The sequence below is a fragment of the Balaenoptera borealis genome (assembly GCF_965194805.1).
Source record: "Balaenoptera borealis genome assembly, chromosome: 1".
In the NCBI taxonomy this organism is placed as follows: Eukaryota; Metazoa; Chordata; class Mammalia; order Artiodactyla; family Balaenopteridae; genus Balaenoptera; species Balaenoptera borealis.
In genome coordinates, this window is record NC_138860.1 from 25101151 (window position 1) to 25114200 (window position 13050).

The 13050-nt window shown below is 46.6% G+C and overlaps 1 protein-coding gene across 13 annotated transcripts in view; it reads right to left on the bottom strand.

The window, feature by feature from the left end:
• Positions 1-936: 936 nt before the first annotated feature.
• Positions 937-13050, bottom strand: part of LOC309604882 (serine/threonine-protein kinase MRCK alpha) — a 319353-nt gene continuing 307239 nt past the window's right edge. For 8 of the 13 annotated variants that reach the window (XM_082339884.1, XM_082339879.1, XM_082339880.1 and 5 more), the window contains 3 exons: positions 11003-11120; positions 6350-6507; positions 938-5917 (listed from right to left, as the gene is read on the bottom strand). In XM_082339884.1, the coding sequence (XP_082196010.1) occupies positions 5786-5917; positions 6350-6507; positions 11003-11120 (408 nt within the window). In that variant the 3' untranslated portion in view covers positions 938-5785. Of the gene's footprint in view, positions 5918-6349; positions 6508-11002; positions 11121-13050 lie in introns of all 13 variants that reach the window. The other 5 variants (XM_082339881.1, XM_082339883.1, XM_082339890.1 and 2 more) reach the window with 2 other exon arrangements.

Sequence of the window (13050 nt, forward strand, 5' to 3'; positions counted from 1 at the left end):
CCCAGCGTGAGGCTCTTGGTACCTGAACCTGGAAGGCTCAGCCCATATTCCTCGTCGGAGAAAGGGTGCGGGGAGGGGACGGCACAGCTGCCAGGTCCCTGCCGCAGCAGCTTCCCAGGCCCCACGGCGCAGAGGCGGAGAAGCCACAGCTGCCCCAGAGGCTGTATGACGCGGTGCTGGCAACCGCGGGAAAAGGTCGACACCAGCCCGCAGGGCGAGGGCCTGGCTTGAGTGGCAGTGACACCCACTTCAGGGTTCAGGCGCGGCTGAGGAGCACTTTCCCGGGGCAAACTTCATTCCTCTGTCCCGGGGGCGTCTTGAACGTTCAGGCGGGGGCCCTTCTAACGGACTGCTGCGAACACCTTGAAAGGTGCGTCAGATGGTGAAATAACGCGGAGAGATGGCAGTGGTCCCAGATGCATCCTCAGAGTTTTGGGTTCTTAAAGGAAAATTCCTTTCTGCGGTTTGGGATTGACGGCAACAGACACGCTGGACTCCGGGACAGGATGCAGAGGCCGAGGTGGTCTCCATGACAGCCGCTGGGGGGCCCTTGAGGTTTAGCCCTGAGCCCAGCACCACGCGCCCATCTGCGGTCGGAGCTTCCACAGCCCTTTCAAAGAAAGAATGTACGTATTCTAGTTACGCATGAACAACCCCTGGGACGCTCAAAGTGGGCATTTTTATAGATGAGGAAACTGAGGCTCAGAGGTTATGGTGAGCTGGCCGGACGTCCATGCTCACTCTAGTCCAAGCCAAAGGCTAGCAAACTATGGCCCCTGGGCCAAACCACTGCCTGTTTTCGTAAGTGACGTTTTCACGGTACTGTCCAAGGTGGTGCTTGTGCTACGTGAAATGGAACAGGGAGGGGGTCTCAGGACAATTATTTAGCTGAAGCCAATTTAAGATGTCCTTTGTTAAGAAAGGCCTTGCCTGCGTCTCCCCAGCTGTGTCATTCTAACTCAAGAGCTGCAGCACAAGTCGTGGGAAGTGTCCGCTGCTTCTCTGCAGGAGGAAGACGGAAGATCAAACAGCTGCCCCGTTTAGTCAGCGGTGGCACCGGCAGGGAAGTGTGGCTGGGGGCGGGCCCTCAGTGCAGTGGGCTCCCTGCTGGCAACGGCATACAGCAGCGCCGCCCACAAACGAGGGCACGGCCTGGCCTTGCACACTGAGCCAATACCAGGGAAGTTTTGACCAGAAGAGGGGAGTTGAAGGCTTGAAGAGAATGGAACACTATGCCACCTGAGCTATGGAAGGAACTAAGAAAGTCCTAGATTAAACTAACCCCACGTCCTTCTAGTGTAACGAGGAAGCCGGATGAGGAGAGGGGCTGGCAGAAATTGGGGTCAAACGAGACGAAAAGAGTCAGTCACCTTTCCTCCGTTCCTCAGACTTTTTAATCAGGGAAAAGAAGACAAAATACTCAATTCGAACAGTTCCCTGTTTTATTGCAATACATCAGAGTCTGGTTAATATTAAGTGATGCCAACGTAAAATATCGGTGAGGCGTCTTCTGTTATATTTTGACTGTCCCACCTTAAATATTTCTGTGCAAAAGAATCCACACCATTGTTTGGTAGCAGAGAATCTCATAAAGTTCCCTAAGACAATGAGGGGATAAAACCAAACAAAATGAAATAAGGAGTGATAAGAGGCCAAAGCAGTATCTTTTCCCCTTCCATACACACTTATTTGTCAGCATTATATTCTAAACAAAAAAATGATTACACCCAGGCCATGCAAAACTGTACAATAATATTACAATGAGAAAAAAAAAACCCTAAAAAATTTATAAAACAAATGGTATTACACTATCAAATAAAAAGGCAGGTCATTTTGTTTTCATGAAATTTCGAGGTTGACTTGTTTTCATCAATTTCCCCCCATAAATGCAATGGTTTCTGTGTGTAACGGTTGTCCCTGGGAAGGGAGAGGAGCGCCGGCCTACCGGCCTGAGCTGAAACAAGAGACCAGCTGAAGCGAGGCCCTCTTGTGGAGCAGGACTCAGCAGAGAATGCTGGACTTGCAGAATGAAGTCATCACAAGGAAAGGTTTTAAGATGGGCCCAACGAAATGCCATGTGGCTTCTCTAACGAATGCGGGGACGGGGCCACCGAGAGGTGGGGAGCGAGGCGCCCAGTTACTTCCCTGTTCAGCCCAGAGGACCAGGGCAGTGGCGAAGGCTGGCCGCTGCCGAGAATGCCCCTCTGTCCAGAGAGTGGATGCTGAGCTTTACAAAGCTCTGTTCAGCTGGGAGACTACAGTGTTCGTGGCCAAAGGCCAGCAAACGGCCCTGCTGTACCTGGGGGTTAGGGATGTCCACTCACCCCTCCTCTGGCTTTTCTTTAATGATACCTGAGAGTCCACATAAATGCAACTGGTCTTTCACAGAAGCAGATGCGGCCACTGAGTAGCAAAATGACATGATTCTAACCATATGGAAGGCAGAGAGAGAGAGAGAGGCTGAGAGCCAGCTGGGGAATGACAGATTGTTGCTGTAAACATAACAGGAATTTCAGATTCTTCCCTGAAACCTGGGTACAAGAATTGCTTGGAAAACTCAGTAGATGGACCCTTTTTCATTGTATTTCATAGCCTTAAAACTGTGCTCCCTGGGAAAGAAGATAAATCACTCAGTGTAGGTATGGGTGTGTGTGTGTGTGTGTGTGTGTGTGTGTACACACATAACTAAAGAAGTGAAATCTGCTTTAGCAATCATTTGACAAGGAGGAAGGCTTTTGTTTTTGGCAAAAAGAAATATATATATATATATATATATATATATATATATATATATATGCATATATGTAATTTTATACACCCAAAGCACAAGCAGATTAAAGTAGTCAGAATTCAAGAGTAGACAACAAATTGGCTGAACAAAGATAGCACCAAATACCAACACATCTAGACTATGCCAGAAATGCCTCTTCACTTATTTTTACTTTCTACTGAGAAGAGAAATGAGTTCCTGCTGCCATATACATTCTTTGAATGTCCTGCACGAAAACAAAGGATAACTTCAGACAGCAACATCACATCTGTTCCATGATCTTTCAGTGATCCCTTTCGATGATCATTACGTTTTCTGTTTCTCTAGAACCCATTCCCCATCTTTCCAAACCATTCTCAAGAAGCTTCTGAAGGTAACTGCTTCATATTTAAGAATGGGGATAGGCCCAGCAGAATGATCATTATCTTGGCAAAATACCTCCCAAACTACTACCCTTGGCAGTGTTTCTCCCCCAGAGTTCTACTATTGGAAGCTAATCATATTTGGGACTGCTCTCTCACTACTGGTAAGACCATTTCAGATTACTGGCGTATAATCCACTGGGTTAATATTACACCTCCCAGTGAGCCCAGCGGCCAAGACAAGCCCTTCTCTTACCTGCCCTGTTGGGGGGCTGCAGGGTATGACTCAACGTAGTGGAGCCCAGACTTCAGGTACGGTTATATTTTGATCCTAAAAGCATCTTTTAAAAATAAGCACCTACAGGCAGCCGAAACTTAGTTGTCAAAGCTATAAACTAATGGCTTAGTGTGGAGTCCCGTGAATCTCAGCCTGGTCTGCCTCCTCAGGGGAGAAAAGGGAGGCAGGAAGAGGCGAGGGGAAAGGAAAGCAGGGGGAGGGAGGGTCTGGAGGAGAGCGGGCCACGTGCACTCAGCACCTGGCTGGCCGGTTCCCTCCTTTCCCGAGAAGCGTCAAGCTTAAGGAGCTACCGGAGTCCTGGCAATAGCCAGACTCAAGGTCTGACTCTTGCTATCTGAATGCACAAAAATATTTTTACATGACACTTCTTTTCCAAAAGCAGAGGATTTAGAAGGCTAGAATTGTGCAGTAATTTATGCCCATACAAAGTAAAACACAATCAAATCTGAGCAAGCACCAAGTTCAAATGTCAAAGCTGTTATTATTTTAAAATTCTCTATTGTAACATTTTATAATATAATCCCCAAACAGGATCCTTTCTTCCCTCACTGAACCTCAGTAACCTGCTCCAGAGAGTGGCATCAGTGGAAATGGTATAGCTCCCTGTGGCTTGTGGTGGGAAGGCCGGCACAGCTGCTGCTGAGGAGAAAGATGTGAAATCGGGGCCGGGGTGAAACGACAGTGCTCAAACACTGCAATTCAGACAAGCAACGGCAGGAAAATCCTTCCATTTCAGCTGAATTGTAAAGAAGAGAGCAGAAAATCTGTTTCTATTTCTCAGAGAAATTTAGATTAAAAAGTAAAAGAGAGGCAGATTCTCTTTACTTCCATGAAATATTTTTATTTCTATCCCTTTCTCTACTCATGTGCTTAACTGGTGAAATGACTCTGGAGACATGAAGTCCTGGTCCTGCATCTCATTTCCTTGTGGTAATTAAAACAGCGGGAATCCAAATGGAAATGTGACTAATACCACAATACAGCAACTGGGGGAGGAAAAGCTTAAGCAGCCAAGATGACCACGCGGGCTGACTTCCTGCCCGCGCCCGGGCTGAGCGCGTCCATTTCCCACTGGGTGCGGGAAAGAGTATTTGGTTAAGGCTGGTCAAGTCCTTGCATTTGAGGTTTTACCTTATTTGGTAACTAAACCCCTTTCCCAGGCTTATCTGAGGAAGCCCACACCCCCTCAAAACACACCTCCCCCCGCCCCCAGAGAAGCCGCCGCAGCCGGGGCCCAGACGCCTCGCTGCCACTCAGGGAGTAAGGGGATTAGCCAAGGAGAAAAAGCACTTTCTTGAACCCTTTTATGGACCTTCAGAAACTATGACATTCCGTGTGTCCTTTCAGGTGGAAGGGATCCAGAAGGTGACAAAATGCATTTCTACATTCATCAGCAGAAGACACCAAAATATAGTAATAAAGGAGAAGTGTGGTTCAAATTCTACTGCTAGAAAAAGAAATGTCTTGGATAGAAGTAAATATGCCTTTTAATGATGCTGCTGAAGAGGCTTCAAATGTTAAAAGTCTGGTTTCCAGGTCACACTCCAAACCGATGAAACCAAAGCCTTGGAACGTTCCCTGAAGCTCCCAGGTGGCTGCGGCCAGTGTGAGGAACGGCGCTCAGGGGAATTCCCACGCCTCTCCCTCGCCCTCTGTGAACGTCAGCTGGAGCCGTTCTACCCTTTAATATCTCAGGTGGAAAACAGACAAGAAACAACACATTTCTTTAAATTAAATGATCTCTGTCTCATATATGCATCCATCTTTTGTTGAATACAAGATGCTTTTTATTATATACAGTCAGTATTTAAGCTCTACATTTGTGTATTTAGTTAAACTCTATTTTGTAGTAAAAGATGCATTGTTTTAGTGAACAGGGATTTACTGGCAACGATCAGGTCGACATTCACTGTGGTGCTGCAGGGGCTTGGCGTGCCCGGGGCCCACTGGCGAGAGCCCCACGTGCTGTCTCAGGGCTACAACGGGACTCTACTGTGAGAACAATGGCTGTCTAATCTTATTCTTATCGCTTACATTTGTGTAATCTGCCTACTTAAGCTACCTTTCAGGGGAGGGGTGAAATATTCTGGAAAGCAAGGCTAAGTGTATGAAATGAAATCGGTATTAATCTGAGCTGCTCAATGAAAGTCTGCCTTTACGGCTGTCGCTGTTCAGTCGAGGGGGCGTGGACGCGAGTCCCAGATGCAGAATTCCTGAGTCCCCGCCTGCTGCTGCTGCGGCCCTGGCGCTTCCAGGCAGGGGTGGGGGGGGGGTGACAGTGAGAGCACAGGGTGAGTGAGCGGAGGGGAGCCCAGAGCGGCCGCTGCCGGCGTCTGGTCTGAGAGCGGAGGCCACTCACGGGTCCCAGCTCCCGCGGTCGGCGCTCTCCAGGGAGAGGCTCTTGGTCTTCCGGGGCGACACCGGGCTGGGAGGGCTGCTCAGGTTGGAACTGTTGGAAGCCGTGGAATGCCTCGGAGAATCAGAGTCCTGTGAGGCCCAGAGGAAGACGTCAGGGAGCGGCAGAGGGGCGGGAGGGGCTCAGGCCACCGCGGGTCCCCTCCAGCCACCCTGGCCAATGAAGTGACGTGACTTTTCTCCTGCCAGTAGAAAGCCCCGTTTCTGAGCTGAGTAAGAGGCACAGAATATAACAAACGCTCAGTCCCTTCTGCAGGTCTTTAGAAATGTAGGCCGTTTTCATACAAAAGCTATGAGAAGTCTGAACACCTCCAGGGAGAGTGCAGTTTGCAACCCAAGTGACTGGCTCCGCCACCCCCGCTGCGGTGAGTGGCTGATCCCTGCGGCAGCGGAGGCCAGGCTCAAGGCGGTGGGCCGGCTTTGGGAAACGCACTTGCCTGTCCTCGTTCAGGACTTCTCCAAACCCCTGTCCCCAGACAGAGGTGCTGCCCACGCGGTACTCACCTCTGCGTCGTAGTCCCCCGCCGGGGCGTCACTTCCCTGGTCCAGGCCTCCCGAGGACAGCGAGCCCTCTGACGGGGAGGGCATGGGCTGCCGCTTTGCACTGTAGCTTCCTCCGGAGAATTCTCTCTTTAATGCACTGCCGTTCTGTGCGGATGACCCTACAGCACATCGTTCAGGTGAAACTTTATACGTGCAGAAGGGGACGATCCTCTAGAAAGCGCACAGACTGCTGAGGTGACGAGCCATCCTTCCCGCTGCCCTGGGGTCACCCTCCCGCTTAGAGCCCTTCACTGATGGGCCGTGAGTCCAGCTGCGTTACCCTGACACCCAAGCCCACCTCGGAGCCCAGCCGCCAGGGCTGCTGGGTGAGCGGGCAGCACTCACCGGGCCGCTGGCCCCTGCTCGCACTGGCCGTGCCCAGGCTGCCCTGCTTGCGAGACGATTCCACAGAATCAATCCTCCAGTCTCCACCCACGCGCTACTGCCTTAGTGAGTTTTCCTTCCCACTCCCTGGAGCTCCTACAGCACTTCTTAGCACCTCTTTCAGAGCATTTGGATCTTATGTTGCAATTATGTGCCTGCTATTCTTTGAACAGAAGGACGGTCTTTGCCTCTGCAGGACCCGGTGCAGGACCGGGTATGCAGCAGGTGCTCAAAACACACATGCTAAACGATGAAGCAGAACAGAACAGTTCCCAGAAATGAAGACCATGCCTCCTGATGATGCATAACTGTCACTTAACTTGTAGAGAATTTTCATAAAAAACACAAAGGAACAAAAGAGAAGCATTTTCATCCCACAGGGCAAAAAGCCTGAGATACAAAAATGAGGTGAGTTTCTTTAAAATCACACTCTATTTTGATCTTAGAGTTGGGGTACATCAAAGGAGGACGGGCACCATTCAGAGGAAGAAAAAGGATGACCAAAAAAATCTTAGAAATATTGGGGTATTGTGAGTACCTGTTTAAAACTCTTAGCATTCCCTACTATTCTTTAGTTTTTACTGAAAAATGTTTTAATCTTGCTGAGCTGCAATATTAAGATCACTGGTCAAAAAACACTGTGAGACCGCGTTGAGGTTTTAGCACAACTACGAGGTATAGACTGTGAAGCCTGCCTGCTGAAGCCCTGTCCTTGGTGATCTCCCCCAGCTTCCTTCTAGTTTCGGTTTGTTTCCTGAGCCCCTCAGCTGTGTCACCATAATTTACTTATTGCAGACGTTACCAACACTGGTTGTATGCTGCCTATTATATTATGGAGCTTTAAAAACACCAGTGCCTGGGCCCCATCCCAGACCAATAATAACAGAATTTCTGACTTAACTTTTAAAAGCCCTTCTGATGATTCTAGAATGCATCTCAGGCTGAGAACCACTGACTTAATCTTACTTCCAACACTCCATCCAGTTTCTAAGGCATCTGTCACCAGACATATACTGATTTTCATTTGTTGATGTGTTTCTTTGGCTATGTACTCTTTACTTTTTTGCTGTGGATCTTATGTCTCCTTAGATTACAACCTAATTCAAGGCATAAATCACTTTTTATGATTTCTCTTTCAATTCCATGCCTAGTTTAGTGCTCAATTTAACAAAAGCTGTAATGTAAGTTACTATTTTTAAAATTTTGTCGCTCTGAATAAAAAACCCAAACTGCCAGAGAGCTCTGCTGCTCTGCTTACTAACCTGTGTGACCTTAAGCAAGTTATTTTATCTAAGTCTCAGTTTTCTTCATTTGTAAATAAGAAAATAAATTCTACCTTATGGGATTTTTGTGGGAACTGAGCACTCAATACACGGAGAATGAAATGTAAGACGGAAGGTGTGTGAGGGGGCTGCCCAGAGCTTAGTATGCACTTACTGGGCTCTTTTCCTCCGTCCTAGTGATTGTTTATAGAATAGAGAACTTAATCCACCTCTGTGATTTACACTTTTTCTTTTCTTTTCTTTTCTTTTTTTTTTAACTTTGGGAATGTTCCTTTCAGAGAAAAATTACACTCAACCACCCTAATCTTAAAAAATTGAGATGGGCTGTTTTGATTGAACAGCAAAGGGGGACAATCTGAAAACTGTGGTTCCAACTCAGGCAGGGTCTCTTCCAAAGAGTTCTAGATGGTGATTCAGGGGGTTGGGCCCCAGATCTCTTGGGGTGACGGTGTGTAACTCTACATGACCTCTAGGAGAGTCTGCAGGCTCCCCAGTGAGCGTGTCACTGACAGGAGCGGGTAGAGTCACAGTGGAAAGCTCTGTGTTAATTTGACTTCAGTCAGGAAGCCATTGCAAGTCTGGCCCTGGAAGAGCCTGTGCTTCTGGTTCTGGAGGTTGACAACATGGAACCCCGTTTCTTCTTGTGTCTCTCTTGGCAGGCTGTCCTTCTGGAAATTCTTTACGTGAGCTGGGCTACTCTTGAAGCCAGCAAGAAGCACTCTAAATGGCAGATGCCCCTTGGAATTCCTGGGCTGGTCTTCCTCTTAATCTCTATACAAACAGCTTGGTACTAAGAATCTCAAGAAGGCCACGCCTGATTATTGCATTAAAGGCCTTGACAGGGATTTGGAGCTGGCTCCAGTCTGTAGCTTGCATATTGTCAGCAATGACAGTGGACCCTCACTTCAGCGCTCCTAAGGAGATGGCCACTCAGCCCTTTAAATCTCTGTATTACAGGTCCTATCCTCACCTGCAATTCCACAAATCCAAAAGCCCTGAAAACCAAAACTTTTTTCGTACGTTTGATGTAAATTCATGTGGTGGCAGACTTAATCTGAACTGACTGGAGGCTGATTACAGACTTCACTTAAAAAGAGTACATTTATTTATATATTCATAGTATGACTAGTCATAAATTTTGCTGTATAAGTATTAATATGTTTGTAGGTGCTGTCTTAGATCTTGCTAGGAATGTAATATAATATATGGTAGATTCCCTTCTAAAATAAAAAAAAAAAAAATCTGAATTCTGAAAACAGGTATCTGGCCCCAAGAGTTTTGGGTAAGGGATTATGAACTTAACTATTAATATTGTGATACTTTCTTTGCATCTCAAGTGTTGATAGCTTCTGGTTAGTTATATTAAATCTGTTATCTTATCGAGCTACTAAAAAAGATAATTCATAAAATGGTTGCCATTTTTCCAACTGGCTAGATATTTTCATTGTAATCTAGGCTACACACTGCTTAGAGATGACTTTGGGAGATGACAACAAGTAAGTCACAAGATGGACACTTCAACTTCTGCCTGCCGACTGAAAACTCCTTGCACGCGCTCTGTACGTCTGCAGCCAGTCTCTGCAGCAGGCGCCTGTCCTTGGTTTGCAGGCCCGGGGCGGGGTCCTCCCATGGTCCCAGGGGTGGTCTGTGTGATCACCAGCAGACTGCAGAAGCGATGGCATGTCCCTTCTGAGACCGCTGCTCGGTCTCTCTGTCTCAGGTCACTTGCTCTGTGGGAAGCCAGCGGCCATGTCACCAGGGCACTCAGGTCCACGGTGGTGAGGAACAGAGGCCTGCCAACAACCACGTGAGTGAGCTGGGAAGTGGCTTCTCTAGTCCCAGTTGAGCTCGGAGTTGATGGCAGCCCCGGCAGACAGCTTGACCGCAGCTTCCTGAGAGGCCCTGAGCCAGGACCATCCAGCTAAGCTCCCAGATCCCTGACCCTCAGAAACTGTGAGAGATAATAGACTTTTGCTCTTTTACGCTTCTAAATTTTGGGGTAATTTGTTCCACAGCAAGAGAACAAATGGTATTCCAGCACCCTTCACTTCTGTGTTGCCAGAGCCTAAAACCAAGAGCTGGGCACAAGGCGGGTGCTGACACTGGCGTCCTCAGCATGAACAGTGAGTGAAGGAGGACACTCAGTCTGCACCGGGAGGCCTGACTCGAATGTCTCACATTCAAGAATACAAGGCAACGAATACGCTTCTGCCTGAAAAACTCTGAACTGTGAGCTGGAGTTACTACCGTCTGTTCTTCTCAGAGCTCAGCTGCAGGGAGGTGAGGGAGGCTACGTTAGCATTACCCCGGGTCCACCCTGGGCCTGCGTTTGCTCGGGCGCACTCGCCCCGCTCTCTCTGATCGAAGCCAATACCAGGTTACTTCGGAGAAAGTGACAGAAAAGCAGCTGTTGGCCAAGAACAGTCTTGCCCTAATGGTCCTTGCCTACTTAAAACTCTTCGGAGGTTTCCCACTGTGTTTTTTAAAAAATAAAAAATGTCTTGCGTTGGTCCCCAAGTCCCTGCTTGATCTGACCCTTGCCTACCTCTTGAGCTGTACTCTTTGTCACTCCCTGCCCACTACCAGGTAGCCACTGTGCCTCCTTTCAGTTACTCAAACATGAGTCAATGTGACTTCACCCCCGGGGCGGGCACATGACCTTGCTAATTATTCTAAGTGTGAATTCATCCTCAACAGCTACTGCCTGTTACTCTCTATTTCTGTCCCCTGTTTATTTCCTTCGGGGCATTTTATCATCACAATTTGTAGTGCTGTTTGTCTGTCTCCCACATGGACTGTACCTTCTAAAAGGATTCTATGACTGTTTTCGTAACAGCTGCACTTGTGCCTACTAGGCGTTACCCAGCCAGGCCTGAGACACTGGCCACCGATGACGCACGGCTGCTACCTTGCTATGGAAATGCTCCCTGCAGCCGGGGCCACTTACTTGCTGACAGGCCGCTGCTGGCACTCATGGAGCGACCAGGTTCAGGGCGGGATTTGGTGATAGATGGAATACTGACCGAGCCACTGAATGCTGTCCGACTTTCCTGAGGCCGAGGGTTCTAAAAGCAAAAGAGAAAGAAAAACTCTTCATCCAGAGTGAAACTGATTCTCTACAGAGATGTCTATTTTTCACCCTAATTTCAAGAAATAAAGTTGTCTTGACCAGAGTGATACAGAACAAGAAACATTATATAATCCCTCCTGCCCGCAAAAGTGCTAAAGCCCTAACAGAGGTAACCCTCACCCCAACCAAGGATAAGTGCTTATCTTTATACTTACTGAAATACTTACCAACAGATAACAATTTTGTTCTTGTTGTTGTGAGTGCAGTAAGTGAAAGTTACATGGTTAGAAGTGACAGTGAAATGTAGAATTACATGGACCTCTGCAGATAACTGAAACAAAGCTTTTGCTACATATGAGATTTTTATTTTCTTAGGATAATTCAAAAGCTGAACAAGCCCATTTAGAAGAAAGTCACTTAAAAGTACATTCTTCTCAAGTACACCTTCTATTGTCCTGATACTGAAGGTGCCATTTGCATGTTCCCATCCCAGTCACCAGGCAGCCTTCCTGCCTCACAGAAAGACGGCAGCACCACGAGTCATAAATATGACGCTTGTTAACAATCACGGCCTGGGTGAAGTCATTTAACTTGGGAGTGTTGGTGTGAGAAGTTTCCCATCTAGTATTGAATAATGTTGGTGTCCAAGGGAGGAAAATGAGCCATAGAGTACTCTGGAAGTCACACACACCTAGAGAGGTGGTGCGTAGGACCAGCTGTCTGAACACGGTCTCCTCGATGGCCCTAACCTTTTCAGACCAGAAGGGGTGTCAGGGCTGGTACCTGAGAGAAGGTTATGGCAACACAACTAATGCAGGGCCACAGCTAGCAAACATCCACTAACATCTCTTGGAAAACATGCACTAATATATCTTGAAAAACTCCAAATCATACATTTTAAAGAATCACACATATTGAGATTTGGCTGGCTGGCTGGCTCTAAATTCAACCATTGCCATTTTGGTTCATATATCAAATTTGCAAAGTCCATGTAATTCTTACTGTGTTATTTGTTTAAAGCAAACACTTTACCTTTTTTTCTCTAAGAAAATAAAAAAATTTAAAACAGAAAACAGTGCTAGCATTTCAACAGCCACTCATAGGAGCAACCCTGCGAGATGCCGATGACATGCACACAATGCAGCAGAGTCAAGTTCAAGAGAGATGGGGATATCAGTTTAAACCTTTACATTTTTATTGTTTTTGCTATTAACCTTAAGGTACCTTTGTGTCGTCCTTTTCTATAAAACAAACCTACCCTAGAAAAAAATGGCAAAAATTAAGCCTATAAAAATACCAGTGGTTTAGTAACACCGAATGTTGAGGTAATAAACGAATGATACACAGAAGATATGTTCTGGGGGGGGGGGAAAAAAAAAACCACACAAAACCCAAACCCAACAGTTTATCATTCATTCAGCTGAAGTTCAACTTCATTATGAAGTAATGTGAAACCTAAGCTGATGGTCCTTTTCCTGCACAAATATGCTTAAGATTAGGGTAAAACTTCCACCAATCGTAGTGTTTCTATTTATAGAAGACTAACTTAAGCAACATTCCCACAATCTTTTATATCAAAAATTCTTGACTGGTTAGTTTATACAACTTCCCCTAGAATCCACTACCTGAAATCTGTTACCAAGCAAATTGAAGCTTAGTTTATCATAAGTAATCTTATCTTGTGAAATAAGACACTTAAATGACATTATAGTTTAATGTCAATAACAATGACATTTAAAACATCACAATTTAGAATGCAAACAAAAATACAAAAATAAACTTCTCACCCTACAGGTAATTTTCTTATTGGAAAATTACTTTACTAAATACACAAATAAAAAAATGGATGCTATTATTTTCTAAGCCAGAGGAAATGCGTTTGCATGATACAATCTAAATATTTTATTATCTGCAAAACAAACTTG